Source organism: Lichenostomus cassidix, chromosome 26 (genome assembly GCF_008360975.1).
Source record: "Lichenostomus cassidix isolate B80296 chromosome 26, HeHo_3.0, whole genome shotgun sequence".
Taxonomy (NCBI): Eukaryota; Metazoa; Chordata; class Aves; order Passeriformes; family Meliphagidae; genus Lichenostomus; species Lichenostomus cassidix.
The window spans coordinates 1,567,287-1,583,207 of NC_139506.1; the positions used below are offsets into that span (position 1 = coordinate 1,567,287).

The 15,921-nt window shown below is 47.8% G+C and overlaps 2 protein-coding genes and 1 long non-coding RNA gene across 5 annotated transcripts; 1 reads left to right on the top strand and 2 right to left on the bottom strand.

Moving 5' to 3' along the window:
• Window positions 1-1,152: 1,152 nt before the first annotated feature.
• Window positions 1,153-3,552, bottom strand: LYZ (lysozyme). Its single transcript, XM_085082931.1, has 4 exons — window positions 3,350-3,552; window positions 2,841-2,999; window positions 2,522-2,600; window positions 1,153-2,114 (listed from the first exon to the last, which is right to left on the bottom strand). Exons 1-4 carry the CDS (start codon window positions 3,504-3,506, stop codon window positions 2,054-2,056), a joined length of 456 nt encoding a protein of 151 aa, XP_084939057.1. The 5' UTR covers window positions 3,507-3,552; the 3' UTR covers window positions 1,153-2,053.
• On the top strand, window positions 2,993-5,844 carry LOC146426879 (uncharacterized). Its single transcript, XR_014856587.1, has 3 exons — window positions 2,993-3,037; window positions 5,550-5,719; window positions 5,801-5,844. It is a non-coding gene; the product is annotated as an uncharacterized LOC146426879 (long non-coding RNA).
• A 3,458-nt stretch (window positions 5,845-9,302) lies between these two features.
• LOC146426880 (sperm-associated antigen 4 protein-like) lies at window positions 9,303-14,677 on the bottom strand. Of its 3 annotated transcripts, none has more exons than XM_085082949.1 (10): window positions 14,454-14,677; window positions 13,657-13,721; window positions 13,022-13,083; window positions 12,810-12,850; window positions 12,495-12,582; window positions 12,174-12,234; window positions 11,658-11,770; window positions 10,918-11,085; window positions 10,484-10,573; window positions 9,303-9,479 (listed from the first exon to the last, which is right to left on the bottom strand). In XM_085082949.1, exons 1-10 carry the CDS (start codon window positions 14,570-14,572, stop codon window positions 9,333-9,335), a joined length of 954 nt encoding a protein of 317 aa, XP_084939075.1. In that variant the 5' UTR covers window positions 14,573-14,677; the 3' UTR covers window positions 9,303-9,332. The 3 variants fall into 3 exon arrangements, with proteins under 3 accessions (XP_084939075.1, XP_084939074.1, XP_084939076.1); XM_085082948.1 differs by having other exon boundaries at window positions 14,451-14,676; XM_085082950.1 differs by having other exon boundaries at window positions 14,486-14,664.
• Window positions 14,678-15,921: the final 1,244 nt, after the last annotated feature.

Sequence of the window (15,921 nt, forward strand, 5' to 3'; positions counted from 1 at the left end):
ACTCAGGGCCACAAGTTGCCCTCTTCCTTTCCCCATTGGCGGAGGTACTAGGAAGGTACAGCCTTCCCAAGCCACCTATTACATATTCCACCTTGCACATTTATTGTCATTTCCCCCCAAAGTTTGGAAGTTCAGGCTATCTGGGTTCTGCAAATCCACCAAAAGTTCAGACTGAGTTCTGCAATAGACTTTGCATGGACCCATTTCTCCTGTTACCCTAAAGTTTAGAAGTTCAACCTGTCTGGGTTCTGTAAAAAAATTGCCCAGGCTTGGTGTTTGTAGAGACATTTGGACCCATTTTGAAGACATGAACACCTATTTCTCCTAAAGACCCTCACCCACTGAGTTATTAGCATCCATCTTTCCTGTCACATTGTTCCTATAAATTCTAAGTTTCCATCCTGGCCAAAACCCAAGATGGGAACAATGGTACTGTTCCACTCATTACAATCCAGGTAAATGATTTACCAAGGCTAATGACAAGGATAGCTGCTAATCCTTTGTTCTCCACTTTAGTTGGTCACAGAAAACTCCTGTTACAGTCAGACGACCTGACAGGAATTTGACTGATGCTGGAATTGCTCCGTAAGCTCCTGCCTTCCTGGGAAGGATCTGATGCCATATTGTCCCTTTGTCCTTCAAGCCACATGAAAGCCTCTGCCAGGTGCCAACTTGGGAAGGGTATTTTCCAATATTTTGGGTCTCTCTTTGTTCCTGTGGGGTTTGTGAGGTTTAGCAATTTTATATCTAGCAGTTCATTACTGTTATTTTTTGCCTGTTGCTGCTCATTGTTAGTGAACTGTTATTTTTTCACTTCTATCTGCTCATATTTAATTCCTTAGTGGTGGAAAGGTTGGAATTAAGGTGAGGTTACTCATTTCAGAGTGCCCACCTCTTTAAATTGTCTTAAACCAAGACAACGCCAGCATGTAAAATAGCTCTGCCTTGAGTTATTTGATGAGAGAATTAAGTCTTGTGGGTCACAGGAAGTGAAAGAGCCACTGCCTGTCCTGTAGCTGGAGAAGAGGGGAAGAGGCTGGGGAAGAGGGTCTTCTGGCAAGTCTACTTTGAGCTTTTTTCCTTCTTCTTTTTTTTTTTTTAAGATGCAGCCATCTTTCATGGTTGGTTTATACATTCACACAAGACAAAGAGTATAAGCATCCCTTTATTGCATAAGTACCAAAGAAGTCACTGCTCCCCTAGCAGCAGCAGAAAGCACATAAAGAAGCAAATGTTATCACCTTTCATTCATGCACTGTTTCTGAATTCAGCTTTCATTTGGAGAAAGGACTTGTGAACTAAACAGCAAAATATTTCCCTTTCCCAATAGGCTTTCCAAGCCGTAGTTTCCTCACAGAGATGCTGCCTGCATTTTAGGCTGAGTTTGATTGGCTTCCTCAAAGAATGATAAGAAAAGCTGTATTCACTCAGGCCAGATACGATCCAGTGTCCTGTCCTTCATACCAGCCAGGAGTAGATGCTCAGATAAATTTAAGGAGCAGCATCATGTTCCAGCATAGTGTTCTCTCTCTGTCAATGAACTTACTCCCCACCTCCATCAGTGACTGTCTTAGTCAAAAGGCAACACAATTCTGCAGGTCTTATACAGTGTTCATTAATTTTTGTATTTTCTCACTACGACAGACACTCCAAAAAGAATGAGCAAAAAAATTAAGGGGAGGGAGGAGAGGAGGAAGGGAGGGGTGAAGGAGAACAGCAAAACTTACAAAAAGAGAGAGAATCCCTAAATATTGCTAAGCCCTGTTAGTCAGGGCAACAAAATCTTGACTCAGGATTATGCAAGTCAATGATTGAAACTCCATGTGCAGTGGCTTGTTGCTAAACCTTGTTTGTATTAATCTACGAGCTGTAAGTTCTCTGTTTGCATTGCAGCAGTGCAAAGGCCTCCAGAGTTAGCACTAGCCAGTACCCTCTCTGTCTTAATAATATGCTGCTTTTAATTTCCCACACCCATCCATTTCCCCTGCCTCCTTTACAAACACTGTCATTCTTCAACTCTGGTGGTCCTGAGGATCAACGCCTGTGGAGTGATTTAGCAACCCCTGACAAAGGAACTCAGGTTTCTTCCCCTGCAGTGGCTTTTCCAGCCGTACCTGGAAAACAAATACATCATGTAATTTGAGGAGTTAGATAATGATTGAATTGCTTATAAAAACAGACTTGCTTAGTCTTTTAGAGTCTTGGGTGAAGACTCTCAAAGATATCTCTGAAAGATATGAATAAATGAAAATTATCATGAGCTCAATCTAAGCGAGCTGGAGGAAGGGAAGAGAACAAAAAGGAGAGCTCTGGGAGACGAGGGAAATTTAGGGAATTAGAGCAGGTGCTGTGAGACAGGATTCCTATCTTCTCCATTCAGCTTTAGGAGAAGGACTGTGCCAAACACCCACCAAATAAAGCTTCCCACCCACTGATCCCCCTGCCTCCCTCAGTCAATAGCAGGATTGTCTTTGATCACCTCTGCCCACTCTTCCCCAGTGTCCACTGCAAATGTCCTTACCAGGGAGTGAGGCCATGAGCCTCTCGAGCAATCTTCTTGGCACATCGAATATCATCCTCAATATTATCATCTAGGAATTCTGTAGAGAAGGGAGAAAAGATCAGTAGAGAGGAAAGTTGGGCAGAGGAAGAGCAGGGACAGATTAGCAGAAGGAAAAGGGTCCATCAGGAAGGAAATGTAGGTGGAACACTTGAGAAGATGGATGTATAGTAGGACAGATAAAAATGCCTGGAGCAGCTGCTAGGCAGGTGTTGTGGACAGAGCAGGTGCTTTCATGGAATGAGCAAAGAAATGTTCTTTGTTCTGTCCTACCACTTACTTGAGCAACTGATATTGCAGGCATTCTTGGATCCAGAGGTCCTGCCATCATTGCACCAGTACTTGCTGTTGATCTGAAAGATGCCGTAGTCCCTGCTCGGACCATTGTTATTATATGCTCTAGTGTTATAACCACTCTCGTATTTCACCAGGCACATCCCTGCAGGAGGAAGAGAGAATCCAGAGGAGAACATTAAGGTATGCTCATATAAATAACATAAATAAGAGGAAAGATATGAAAGGACCGAGGATGAATGAAGTGCTGGAGAAGTAATTAAACTGGTGATTTCATAACCTTGAGAATTATATGGGGAAATGCTTGGAAGGACAAAGCTCTAGAGGGGTATTTGTTGTGTCAGCTATAGAAGGGAGCAAAGAGGGGGATGAGGAAGAGAAAAGGCGAAGTCAAAGAAATGGAGACAGAATAGTACTGCTGGAAGATCTAAAAGAAGTTGAGAGGGACAAAGGTGGTACAGGCAGAGAGGTGCTGTGGCAGCTCATTATACTCACAGTCAGCAACACTTGTGCCCTCGAAGCCCTGAAAGCCATTCCGACGTAGGATCTTCACCATCTCACATCTGGGGATGATTTTTCCCTGGGTGCCTGGCAGAGCCAGCCCAAGGAACACTAGAAGAAAGCCAAGGAAGAGCATCGACTTTCTCGTCATGCCGTGCCAAAGCAACTTGAGCTGTCTGTCTGTCAGGACTGCCTGCAATGCCAGCCTTTTATTCCTGCTCCCAGGAGGAGGATCAGCTGGCTAAGCAAGCATGTCTGGGTAGTCTGGGCGGTCTTTACGGTAACAAGCCAATAAAGAACTGGGCCAAACTCCAAACCAAATTCCTGGAGGGTGCCAGTACCTATTTCACTGGTCCTTCAAGGCTGGAGCATGTGTGTTCTACAGACAATCCAGCAATCCTCAGTTTGATATTACTCCAAATGTCATGGATCAAAGGCTGTAGTTGACTTGTGTGGGTGTGTCATGGTTTAACTCCAGCAGTCTGCTAAGTCACTTAATCTCTCCCACCCAGGTAGGATGGGAAAGGTAAAAGAAAACTTGTGGGTTGAGATACAGACAGATTTATGGGGCAAACAAAGTCACACATGCAAGAAAAAGCAAAATAAAAAGGTAACACAATCCTTCCCATCAGCAGGGAGATGTTCAGCCACCTCCAGGAAACCAGACTCCACCACATTAACAGTGGTTCAGGAAGACAAACACCATCACTCCAAAAGTCCCTCTCCTTCCTCTTTCTTCCTTCTGGTTTATACTTAGAGCATAACACTACACATGATCTGGGATATTCCGTGGTCAGTGGGGGTCAGCTGTCTCCCTTGCATTCCCCCATCATGGTTTAGGAATAATATTCCCCTATTTAGTAGTCCCATTAAAAAGACCACAAGCCACTCCCCTCAGCCTCTCTGATCACAGGTTAAGATAAAAAGAATTTAATGGGAACAGCAATGAGTTAAGAATCAACCATGAAAAATGTCCTTGAATTGAACCTCCTGTGAAGGAAATAAAGAAGGATCCAACCTTATGTTTTTAATTAATCCTCCTACTATCCCTTGTAAAATATTTCTGAAATATAAAAGACATACGATAGAAAGAAACCTGATTCATTATGTTTTTGTTTACATGGACTGTATGTTATGAGCCATGGCCGATCACTGGACATTAAGTTGATTGGTCACTACCTCAAGAAGGCTGTGTTTGACATCAGTTTTTTTTCTCATACTGTATGCATCAAAAAGCTCAAGAAAATAAGGATAAGAAAAAATCTTGAAAGGTAGAAATAAAAAGAGGCGATGGTTATCAAAGACATAAACCTAAGAAGATGTGTCACAGCTGAGTTGCAGGAGTGTCTCATATTGGCATGTCCAGTGAAGAAATAGCAAAAGGTGACTGTGCTGGGTCTGGATGAGGTAATTTCCTTCCCAGTGGCTGGCACGGGGCTGTGTTTTGGATTTGTGTTGAATGTAGGGACGATAATGGAGATGTTTTTGTTACTGCTGAGCAGTGGTAACTGCTTTTCTGCTTTTCATGCTGCCATGCTGGTGAGGGGGCTGGGAGTGCATGGGAAATTGAGAGGAGACATAGCTGGGACAGATGACCCAAACTGATCAAAGGCATATTCCAGACCATCTGACATCACGCTCACTGTAAGGAAGAAGAGGTAGAGATGTTTGGAGTGAAGGTGTTTGTCTCCCCAAGTCACTGCTGTGTGACTCAGAACTCTGCTCTCCAGGGGATGGTTGAACACCTGCCTGCCCATGGGAAGCAGGGAATGAATTCCTGGGTTTGCTCTGTTTGTGTGTGTGGCTTTCACTTTCCACATTAAACTGTCTTTATCTCAACCCATGATTTTCACCCTTCTGACTTTCTCCCTGATCCTTCTGGCAAGGGAGTGAGTGAGCGGCTGTGTGGGGCTTGGTGACTTGCTGGGGCTAAACCATGACATTGGCTGACAAACTCAGGATGCAGGAATTATGTTCCCTCTCCATGTTTTCAGGTTTCTCAATCCTTGAAAGGGGACTTCCAAGCCCTCTGTGGCTTATTTCCTCCTCTAGCTCCAAAGCAAGCTCTTTATCCTTTCATACTAACATTGCTGCCATACAGCTTTGAAGAAGGAAGGATTGAGGGTAAACAGTATTTTTGGGAGAGGGCTGTGGGTGAGGTGTTGAATGAAAGAGCTTCTTTTTTATTCTGTAGTAGTCATAGAGGGCATTGGCAGGAGAAATCATTTCATTGGCTTCTTTGCGGACTATTATGCCAACTGACACCACACCTAGGCTGGAGGAAATTGTGCAAAGGCTTCACCTTCACCCTGAACTCCAGAGAAGAAAGGAGTCCTAGCCTCTACAACCCTTTTGCTCAGTGAGGTGCTTATGGGAGTCCTCTTGCACCTCTTCCAAGGGGAATAGCATCATTCTGCTTCCACTGATAAAAGTGTATCCCTACAGACCCTCCAAAACAGGCCTTGGATTTGCTGTGAAAAAAGGACACAGTGGTAACCTGCAGCTGTGTGAATCCCTGAACAACAGATGAAAGCAGCAGGTTTGGTGATGGTCTGTCAGGGACCGAGCTCCACAATGCTGGCATCCCATGGATGCCTGGCAGCTGCTTTGGGGATCCTCCAGCTGGCCAGGTAATAAACATTAATTTACTCTTTGCAATTTCCCCGTGGTTTGTGGTTGTTCCTGCACTCTGCCTGTGCCACTCACTCAGACAGCATAGCTGCAGGGCACAGACAGCCTTGCTCCCCCTCCACAGTGCAATGATGGCAGGAGACATAGCTGGGACGCATGACCCAAACTGATCAAAGGCATATTCCAGACCATCTGACATCATGCTCACTGTAAGGAAGAAGAGGTAGAGATGTTTGGAGTGATGGTGTTTGTCTCCCCAAGTCACTGCTGTGTGTCACAGAACTCTGCTCTCCAGGGGATGGTTGAACACCTGCCTGCCCATGGGAAGCAGGGAATGAATTCCTGGGTTTGCTCTGTTTGTGTGTGTGGCTTTTGCTTTCCACGTTAAACTGTCTTTATCCCAACCCATGAATTTTCCAGCTTTTACCTTTCTGAATTTCTCCCCAATCCTTCTGGCAAGGGAGTGAGTGAGTGTGTAGATGCCATGTGACAGAACCCAAGTCTGACACAGCAGATGAGGAACTGCTTAGCTGTAACGCAAGTCTTAAACCGATTTAAAGAAAAAAACCAATGAAGCGAGAAAGCAGGATTTAAAATCCCTGGCTTGCTGTCCTGATGCAGTTCATTTGTATCAGTTGGTTGGGAGCTGGGAAGATTCCTGTTCACCCTGGTTTTAAGGCTGTAGTGCAACCGTGTGTAACCAAAGCAAGACCAGCCCAGGTGCTCTCAGAGCAGCAATACTGTGCTGTGGGAGGTAGCGTTTTTTGGGGTAGTTTAAGGGAATGAAAATAAGGTAAAGTTTATAGCACAGAATTTATCCACTTCTGAAAGGCTCAATCTAATGACTGTTAAGTATCAGTTAAGACCAGGTTTTTTCCTAAAGTGGTGTCTGTGAGATGTTAATCTTTGGGGTGGGGGTGGGCACCCCTGAAAAAGTGATCAGTGCTCCGGATAACGAAGTGTGCGTGGGGTGGTGATGGGGGAAGTTTTGCTCTGCCTGATCAGAGAAACTTCAGTGGGTTTGGGATAATGTGTTAGGATTTCAGGTGATCTCTGCCCCGAGTAACCCAAGTGTTGGTGGGCTTTAAACCATAGTTTATAATGTTGAGAACTGTGCTATCTCATAGGAAGGATGTCATATTTAATTGAGCTTTTTGCCAGTGCAGGAGGGCTTTTTAGTCTTCTGCAGAGGATTTCCAATTTGGTTTTAAATGGTGTCAGTTGGCTGAGGTTTGCCATTATTTGAGGTGGTGACCTCATATTCTAGTGGATGCCATCATTCTCTCTCCTAAATCCTAAATCTGCTATACAGCCGATGTGTATAGAGCTATTTGTGATAAATATCAATGTGGCCAATTTTTACTTTTTATTTCTCGGTGGTTTCGAGCCTGAAGTGTGAGCGGGTTTTAAGATACATTAAATCCAGTGGTTGCTTTTGCCTGGTTTACTGTGACTGTGGTTTATTCTAGGCAAGTTTTTATTCTTTCTGGGAAAGGGATCTCCTTTACTAAGGCACTTTTAGAAAGTGTTGCCTAGAGACAGTTTGTTCAGTGTAAAACATCCGTGCTTAGCTTTACAATTGAGTAAATGGTTCTGAAATGAGTGACAGGTATTATAAAATTTGTAAATAATTATGAAATATGTATTTGTTATTTTATTTACCCTTGTATAGTGCAGAATTTGTTATCAAGACCCAGTGTGTATAGAAGGCTGGACTTTTTAAACAAAGTTTTGCACAGCTTTGTGACTTGACATTCAACTGTCAGGTAAGATTTAAACTTGAAATCTTTCATGAAATGAAAAAAAAAAGAGCCTCACATTTCCAACAATAGGTTTCCTACATTATTTGAGAAACAGTGGGAATTCTTTGGGAAAATGTGACACCTGAATAGCTTTTAGTAGCAGCAGGATTCACTGCTCAACTGCTCATTCTGTGCCATAGTTTGGACTTCCTTACTACTTTCTGGTGCTTCCATGTAGGATTTCTTTACTTCTCTGATCTATAAGGAGTGTCAGTTACACTTCTTAGAGCTTTTGCTGCCAGAGGCTTCCCCAGCATCTTAGACTTGAAAATCAACAGAGCAGAGTGACCTACTTCCATATATCGGTCATGTGGAAGAATATTTGTTCTCTGAATTGATTTTTTTTTTTTTTTTTGCATGGTGTCCTGGTTTAAGGGACAGGTGCCTGCCAAGCAAGGCAGGAGCCTCCCTTGGAATGGAAAATATGATGTCCTTCCCTCCAAATTATTGTAATTGTGAGATTATGGGGCTGTCAGGCAAAGATATGGGAAAAGGAATAGCAGTTCTTTCCTAGAATATATATAGATATCTAAAACAAGGGAAGCAAACAACAACAAGGGCAGCAACAAGAAACCAAAACAGAGACCCAGTAACAGCTCCGGGCTGTCAGGCACTTTCTCCTTTGGAGCAGTTACAGTCACCCAGGCAGGGCAGGTGCAATGATTCCCCCGCGGCTGCAGGGGGCGCTGTGGCGCGAGATCAGCCGCCTCTCCACCTGGTAACGGCGGCTCAGCCGGCGGGAGAGACTAAAGAGGCTTCTTTTGCAAATTCAGGAGAGGGACAGCCAGTGCCAGTGCCGCTCCGGGTGGTGAGATGGGCTCTAGCAGGGACTTCAGAGCAGCAAGCTGGAAGTGTGGAGATGGGCACACCCCAAGGTGACAAAGTGTAGCAAAAACTCTGACGCTGTGGCAGGAGCCATGGGGGTCTGGGTGGAGGTGTGGTGTCAGTGTCATGGTGTTAAAGTGTAGCAAACAGCCCAAAGCGGTGTCAGAAAACAGCAGGGCTGGGCAGCAGCAGCCAGGCTCCTTCAAACAGCTGGGAGATGCTCCCTCCAGAGAAGGGAGGGGCTCAGGGTCACAAGTTTTCCCCTGAGGCACCCAAGTAGATGGTGAGGATCCTTTCCAGTGAGATAAGGTCCCAGTTCAACAGCTGCTCTTACAAGCAAAGCCTCTCACACAGTAGGAGAAGCAGTAAAGGACAGAATTCTGCAGTGACAGTGAATTCTGTCCACAGCAACAGCCGCAGCCTGACCATCTCATCTCAGATCCAACAGCGAGACAGAGCGAGGAGCTGAGCCTCAACCACTGCCAAAATCTCGCAGTATCTCTGCACTTCCCAAGAAAAAGCCCTCCAGCCTGGAAAGTAGCCAACTTCACCCTTCCCCCTCCTCCCCCTCACAGCCACATCTTTTGTCTCATAAGTACCATTGTTACCACGTCTTAGGCAACAAATGGGAGGAAATTCCCTGAGAGAAACAAACAAACAAAAAAAAAAGGAGACATCCTAACCTCCAACACCTTTCTTCTTCTTTTGCATTTTCGTCTTTATTTATCTTGGCCCTTAGTTGAGGCTTTCTGGTTTTCCATCTTTCCATGAACCTGCACACGGTAAATGCAGGTATACCACGGGTTTCCCCAGTTGCTCTTAACAAGAAGTTTGACATGTGAAAAGGCTCTGGGAAGCAGCATGTTCTGTGAAGAGAGAAAAGGGGTCCATTGAAAGCAACAGTGAAATCAGCATGTCTTACCCTGCCAGCCTTGTTTCTGCTCAGGAAAAGCTCCCTAAAGTAGGTGGGAGAAGGAATAGAGATCTGAAGCTCAGTGCTGGCACTGGGGCTGCTGGGGACACTGGGGACAAGGGAAGGCAGTTGACATCCTCTGCATGCTGGCCTGGCTTGGACTGTGTCTCCTTTCCCTCTGCCCCTTGCTGACATGTGGCTAGCACAGGTTTTTCCCATGAGAAATTTTCTTGTGTTTTATAAATAAAGTTTGGATGTTGTTGGAACAGTGTCCCAGAACTTGGACAGTGCAGGCCTGGCCAATCAGGCCTGGGGGAAGGCTTCTGACTGACCAATCTGGGTGACTTTTGAGAACTCTATATATGTGATGAAATCAAAACAATAAAGGTCATTCCTTCTTGCCACTGAGAACTGGTGCCTTCATTACTCTGCTAGCTGCTCAACAGCGACACTGACACAGGGGCTGGGGAGATGCTCCTGTGCATGGGGCTGGTGTGTCACCCCACTGAGCAGCTGCTCTGCCTGCCTTCTTCCTGGCAGGCTGAGAGCACTGGGACAGAAGGGGCATGCTGTGCTGGGACGACACTGTCCAGCTTGTCAGCAGGGCACAGAGTGGAGCAACAGTGGTGCCTGACAGCTTTGCCATCACTTGTCCCTGTTTCTCCATGGCACAAGGTTCGTTTGTTGTTTGGGTGCAGTAGCTGCATGTGTATCTGGCTTTTCTGAAGGCAGTGGCTGCAGCCAGGCATCTCCCAGGAGCTGTGTTGCCATGGGCCTGACCCTGTCCTTTGGCTACCACAACCCTGTGCTACTCAGCCCTCCAAGCCCCACCAGATCTCTTTCAGCAGTGATCCAAGACCCTCTGCCCGGGGAAGAAACATTCACACCCGTCCTGCCACGGACTTGTGAGCAACCTGTTTTGCTCCCTGGCATTTGGCTCCCATGCATGGAGCATACCTTCAGCAGGAAAGTCTGCTTGGGCTCTTTTTCCACGTTGTAGGTGAACATCCCTAGGAGAGTTTCCTCTTCTCTGTCTGCATCCACTCCCTCAGGGGCAAAGCACAAGGAGAGCAAGTTGGGCTCATCCCGACAAGGAGGGAATGTACAGGCTGGATCAGCCCTCTTATGTACAGCCTCTCCCAGGCTCCAGCAGTAGTCTGGCTACTGGCAGAGCTCAGTCTTTGCCTTGCACTTGGTCAATAACTCTTAAGTGCTTGGCCAGAACAAGTCTTAATAAGGATGGACCTCTCAAGCCCTTGAAGTGTCACGCTGGGGCACAGCAGTGCTCAGGACAGCACAGGACACAAAGCTCAGAGGATCCACAAAAGCAAGACCCTGCCCTGACTTCCCCCCAGGGCCAGATTCCCACCAGAAGTGCCCAGCAGACTTACAAAGACAGCAAAGTCCTTGGGGGCACTGATGACAGTCCCACTTGGAGAGTCTTCTTTGGTGATGTGCTGCACTGTGATGGCAGTCAGCTGGACTCGTACTGGCAACTTGATGACCACCTGGCCCTGATGCCCTCTGAAAGCCCAGCAGTTTCCTGGGAAAACCTTTGGCTGCAACCAGAATGCAAGAACAGTGACATGTGGGCCAACACAACTGCCCGTGTAGCTTGAAGCATTGAGGCTGACATGTCTCTGGGCTCTATTTCAGCTTGAAAACAAGGGGCATGTGAGGAAATGGACAGAGCAGAAGGACTTCCCTGGCTGCCAAAGTGGGCTCAGCATGGCAGAAGAGAGAATACTGGTTACAAAACCATCCTAGTCAGGAACAAGCAGAAGCACCTCTGCCCAGGGACTCTGTAGGGCATTCTCCTGCCTCCCACCCTGAAAAGCAGTTCTTAGGGTTGACAGTGGAGACAGGGTCACCAAGTAGAAAGAAAGCCTTTCACCCAGCTGTGGCCAAGGACTGTGGGCAGAGTGCAGCAGTACAGCTCAGTTTGGCCCCACTCCCCTCCAGACAGGAACCACGGCTTCTCAGCAAGCCCAGCCCTGTGTTCCCCCTTTGGTTTCAGGAATCCAGTCTACACTGTGGGCTTGAGCAGTACCACTGGGCTGAGGGGATAGCCCCTGAGAATGGTTTCCAAATTCACAGAAGTGAAGAGAACTGATGATTTCTGCTAAGATACCTGCAGAATAGTATCAGGAGGGCTGGCAGTCCAAAAGAAGCGAAAAATCCAGCAGAAATGACTCTCTTTGCAGTCGTAGGTCTGGGAAGTTCTCTCTGTGTCAATGGTGGCTCCTGTAAGGAAAGGAGAGCAAATGGCTGCAAGTGGCTACAGACAGGGAGGGTTTGGTGCTCAAACACCATCTCTGATGCCACTGGCCAGCTCTGTGTGCACCTGTCCTGTCCACATCACCCTGCCCTGGGGGATGCTTAGCTGCACAGGGCAATGACAGCAGCCTCGGGCCTGGTGACTGCTTCACCCACAGGGCTGAGTGCTGTGATGCAGCAAAGGACAGCCCAACCATTTCCAGATGCAGTGGAGAGGAAGAGAGCACCTCCATCCACACAGGAACGTCTGTCACTTCTGTGCCATCACCACAGGAATGCGTGTGGGGACAAGCCCAGTCATCCTTGTGGAGGCTGGGGACAGGACACAGACCAGGGCAAGGGAATGAGACCCAGCTGCTTGTGTCCTTACCAGCGCTCTTAAGGGCCCAGTCCATCTTGACACAGGATTCCAAAGCCACCTGGGCAAATTCCTGGGAAAGCCATGAGCAAAGACAGGAAAGGACTACATCAGTGGACAATTCAGAGTTCAGCACACTACCATCACCCACAGAGGCAGAGTTCAGTGTCAGCCATGCCTGCAGAGCTGAGAAACTCTGTCTTGCTGGCGTGAGCCACGAGGACTGAGGAACAGCATTTGTGGCACAACATTCTGACCCCACCAACAAACCAAGGAGTGCTTTCTTGGGGGTTCTGCCCAGCCAAGCCTGTTTCCCCAAAATGGCAGGGTCACCTTCAAACTACTGATCTCCGTCCTCAGTTGAGTGATCTCTTCCAGCAGATTCTCTGATTTTTGGGTTTCAAACAAAGTGTGTGAATTCCTGCAGGAACAGAAAAGTAGATCTTGTCAGAGCAGCCCGTTCCTTCTGTGAAGCACCTGAGCTCAGTGAGGAGACATACATGTGCTTTTCCCATCCCAAGTTGAGCAAAAGGCAAAGGCAGGATGGAAGTACAGGAGCCTTTGCTGTTTGGAAACTGAGCACAGGTAGCACAAGGTCAGCTGACACTTCTGCACAGACACAGTTCCAGTTCAGGAAAACTCTCTTACCAGAGGGTTTTGAGTCCAGTTGGAAATACCTTTGTCAGCTCCTGAAAGAGAAAATTCTCCATTGGAACATCTACTGCCAGAGCCACCGTGGCTTCCCAGGGAATCTGCTTTTTCGGGACATGCTGTGTGGAATCACAAGAGCCCAAGATTCATCCAGCCACTATCAGCAATGCTCCCTTGCAGGAGGTTCCTGTCCCACAACTGTCACTGACCTCCACCAATCCCTTTGTCCACGGTAACCATGTTGGCAGGGTGCACCCGCAGAAAACAACACCTGCAATTCACATCACCAAGAGACAATGATTGGACTGGGGTTTGCAGCAAAGCCTCAGGGCCCCTTGACTACTCCCTGCTGCCTTGGGGGTCAGGCAGCAGGTTAGCTGAGGCGTGTGGGGTGTGGGTTGCAGAGTGAGGATGTACTTCTGACCAGGGGCCATCAGCCCAGGCTTCAGGGGACATCGCAGCGTGGTCTTCAGGTGTTTTTGTTGCCCCAGATCCACTCCCTGTTTCCCCTCACTTGGTGAGCACCAAGACCAGGCTGTATGGGCTAGGAGAGGCACCTCCCCATCCGTCCCCTGCCACAGCCCCTCCCCTCTGGGCATCCCCGGTGCAGCTTTTGGAAATACCTATGCCCTTCTCTCTCAACCTTGCAGCAAGCCATTCAGTCCAGTGGCCAGAGCAGTAGCATGGCTGTGAGACTACCTGGGAGCAATACTGGTGGTCCAAAAGGCAGTCCCAGTCAAGGGCACACTCAGGAAGCACTTGGGCCACACATAAGGGCCCCAAAGGAAAGCTGGCATCTAGCACAGCCAGGCTGTGACTCAGTTGTTCGCCCATGAAAACTCACCAAGAGCCACTGAAAGCAACAAGATGAAGACTTTAAGGCCCCTCTTCAGCTGGACCATCTTTTGCCTGAAAGAGATGAAGTCCTGGAGCTGTCAGTTACTCGATCCGTAGGCAAACACCTTCACAGCAAGGAAGCACAGGAGCTTTGCCTGACTTTAGTCCCAGAGCTTTCCCACCCTGCACAGTCTCTTGCCAGAGCTGTGGAAAACCCTTCCCTGCAGATGCTCGTCTCTTCCCCAAGCACCTGGCTACGCAGCAGTTTGTTCTACAGCAGCCAAAGCTGGAGGCTCTGGCTCTGCTGTGCCAGTGACACTGCCAAAGGGCTTTGCTCCTGGCTCTGCCTGAGACTGGCCACAGCGCAAGCAGTGCTCAAGCTTCATCATCCAAGTGAGAGCTCTGGGCTGCTGGTTAGGGAACACCCTCTGCTCTCCTCTTTGCTTGCACTGGCGCTCAGACATCCCTATCCTGCCCCTGTCCACAGTAGAACCATGTAGTATGTACTCTGTGAGGATGGCAAGTGCTCAGAATGTTTCTCCCCAGGGAGACAAGGGCACCTGCCAGTTGCCAAATAAGCCTGAAGAACATCCCTTGGAAAAGAAACCAGAGAAAATCATGCCTATCTCTTGAGTCTCTTTTCTTCAGCTGGGACCCATCCTCACAGAAAGGGGACTTAACACATCACAGGGCTGGTCTTCAGAAAACCTGTCAGCTTCCCCATGCTGATCCAACCCCACTGACCATATCCATCCTACAATTCCAACCTGACACCCCAGGCAGGAGCAGCCCACTTCATACCACCTTGCTGGCGAGTCGCTGAGCTCCACAGTCACCTTTGCCAGTAGCTGGTCAGGCTCGGGGTCCAAGCACTGTTTGGAAGCCTCATAAGGTCTTCTCTGGAGAACCTTTCTCCTTCCCATCCCTGTGGAAACATGGGCTCCACACTCAGCTCTACCCCCTCAGCTCAGCAGGAGGTGATGGTCTGCTCAGGGTGGCAGCCACACAGCAACTGTGGGTTCTGTCCCCATGTCACAGCGCTGTGCAGGCAGTTGCTGTGACCTCACAGCCATGGTGGCTCTGCTGTGACAGTTGGGGTGCCCAGGGCAACAGCCACATGGCAACTGTGCATCTGTGTGTCACCATTTTGTTCTGAAAAATGCAGTGCTGCCTTAAGGTTAGATGGTTCATCTCACCATCTAACTGGTAAGTTATATATAAACAAGCAAAGGATGCTTGCAGAGGGACTGGAATCATGGGATCATAGAATCATCACGCAGTTACAGGATGGTTTGGACTGGAAGGATGCTGCAGGGCACAGGTGTCTGAACTCTGGGGTTATTATGATTCAGCCTCAGCAGCACCAGTGCTGCCAGGCTCCTCAGGCAGGCACAGGAAGGGAGGCTGCCCCTGAGGCCATGAGCTGGGGCCTGTTCACCTTCCAGTAATGGAACCACACACCCTGGAAGGTGTGAAGCCCTATTTCTTACAGCTTAGCGTGTGAAAGACAGATTTTTGGTGCCCAGTGACTAACTCAGAGGTGATTTTGTGCTTAGAACAACCATACCTCTCCTATAAATTTCCGTTATCTTTAAAAGTTCGTTGGTGTTGCCTTTGCTGACCAGTAACTTGAGCTTGTTTCCTCTACCCAGTTGTTCCTACTGTGCTCCCAAGTTGTGAGAAACTTATTATCTGCAGGACTTCTAATTTCTGCCAGATTGGGTCTGATCATAGTGTTGAAATAATTACCAGAGAGAGTGGATGCACAAATAGTGCCATTGCATTCATCTTGTTTCCATAATAAAGCATCCTCAGCACCTCATTTCTTCTCCTTTTCCTCCTCCCAGCTTACCCTCAGTTGCATTGAGAGGTTTTTCACTTCTGATTTATAGCCTGGGAAATACCACCCTGCTCAGACCTGGCATTGCATGCAAGATCCTTTTTGTTCTCCAAGAAAATGAAACCACAAAGCCATGGCCTCTGTTGCCTCCCTGTCCCTTGCAAGTTTCTGTAACCTGTTCTAAAAGGGATTGTGCTGATGGAGGGCAAAGGACAGCCCCAGGTACCCTCAGCACTGACTGACAGGCCACACAGTGCTGCTGTAAGGGTAGCCAAAAAGGCCTGATGGGCAAGCAAAGGAGATGTGAAGGAAGGTATGCTGGCAAGAAAGCAGCTCCCTTCACCCAGCTTCAGGCCTCCTGCTAATAAACCTTCAGTGAGAAGGTGAGAGGACCAGGCTTTGCCAAACAGGAGCTGGAACTGACCCATCTGG

Bases quoted from the DNA above. Each gene is read 5' to 3' on its own strand.
- LOC146426880 (XM_085082948.1), bottom strand. From the start codon at position 14,572: ATGGGAAGGAGAAAGGTTCTCCAGAGAAGACCTTATGAGGCTTCCAAA. The intron at 12,851-13,021 runs GTCAGTGACAGT...TTTCTCTTTCAG, and splicing joins GGACAAAGGGATTGGTGGAG to GAGCTGACAAAGGTATTTCC. The intron at 9,480-10,483 runs GTATGCTCCATG...CTCTCTTCACAG, and splicing joins AGCAGACTTTCCTGCTGAAG to AACATGCTGCTTCCCAGAGC.
- LYZ (XM_085082931.1), bottom strand. From the start codon at position 3,506: ATGACGAGAAAGTCGATGCTCTTCCTTGGCTTTCTTCTAGTGTTCCTT. The intron at 3,000-3,349 runs GTGAGTATAATG...TTCCTCCTGCAG, and splicing joins GGGCACAAGTGTTGCTGACT to GGATGTGCCTGGTGAAATAC. The intron at 2,115-2,521 runs GTAAGGACATTT...TTTGTTTTCCAG, and splicing joins GCTCATGGCCTCACTCCCTG to GTACGGCTGGAAAAGCCACT.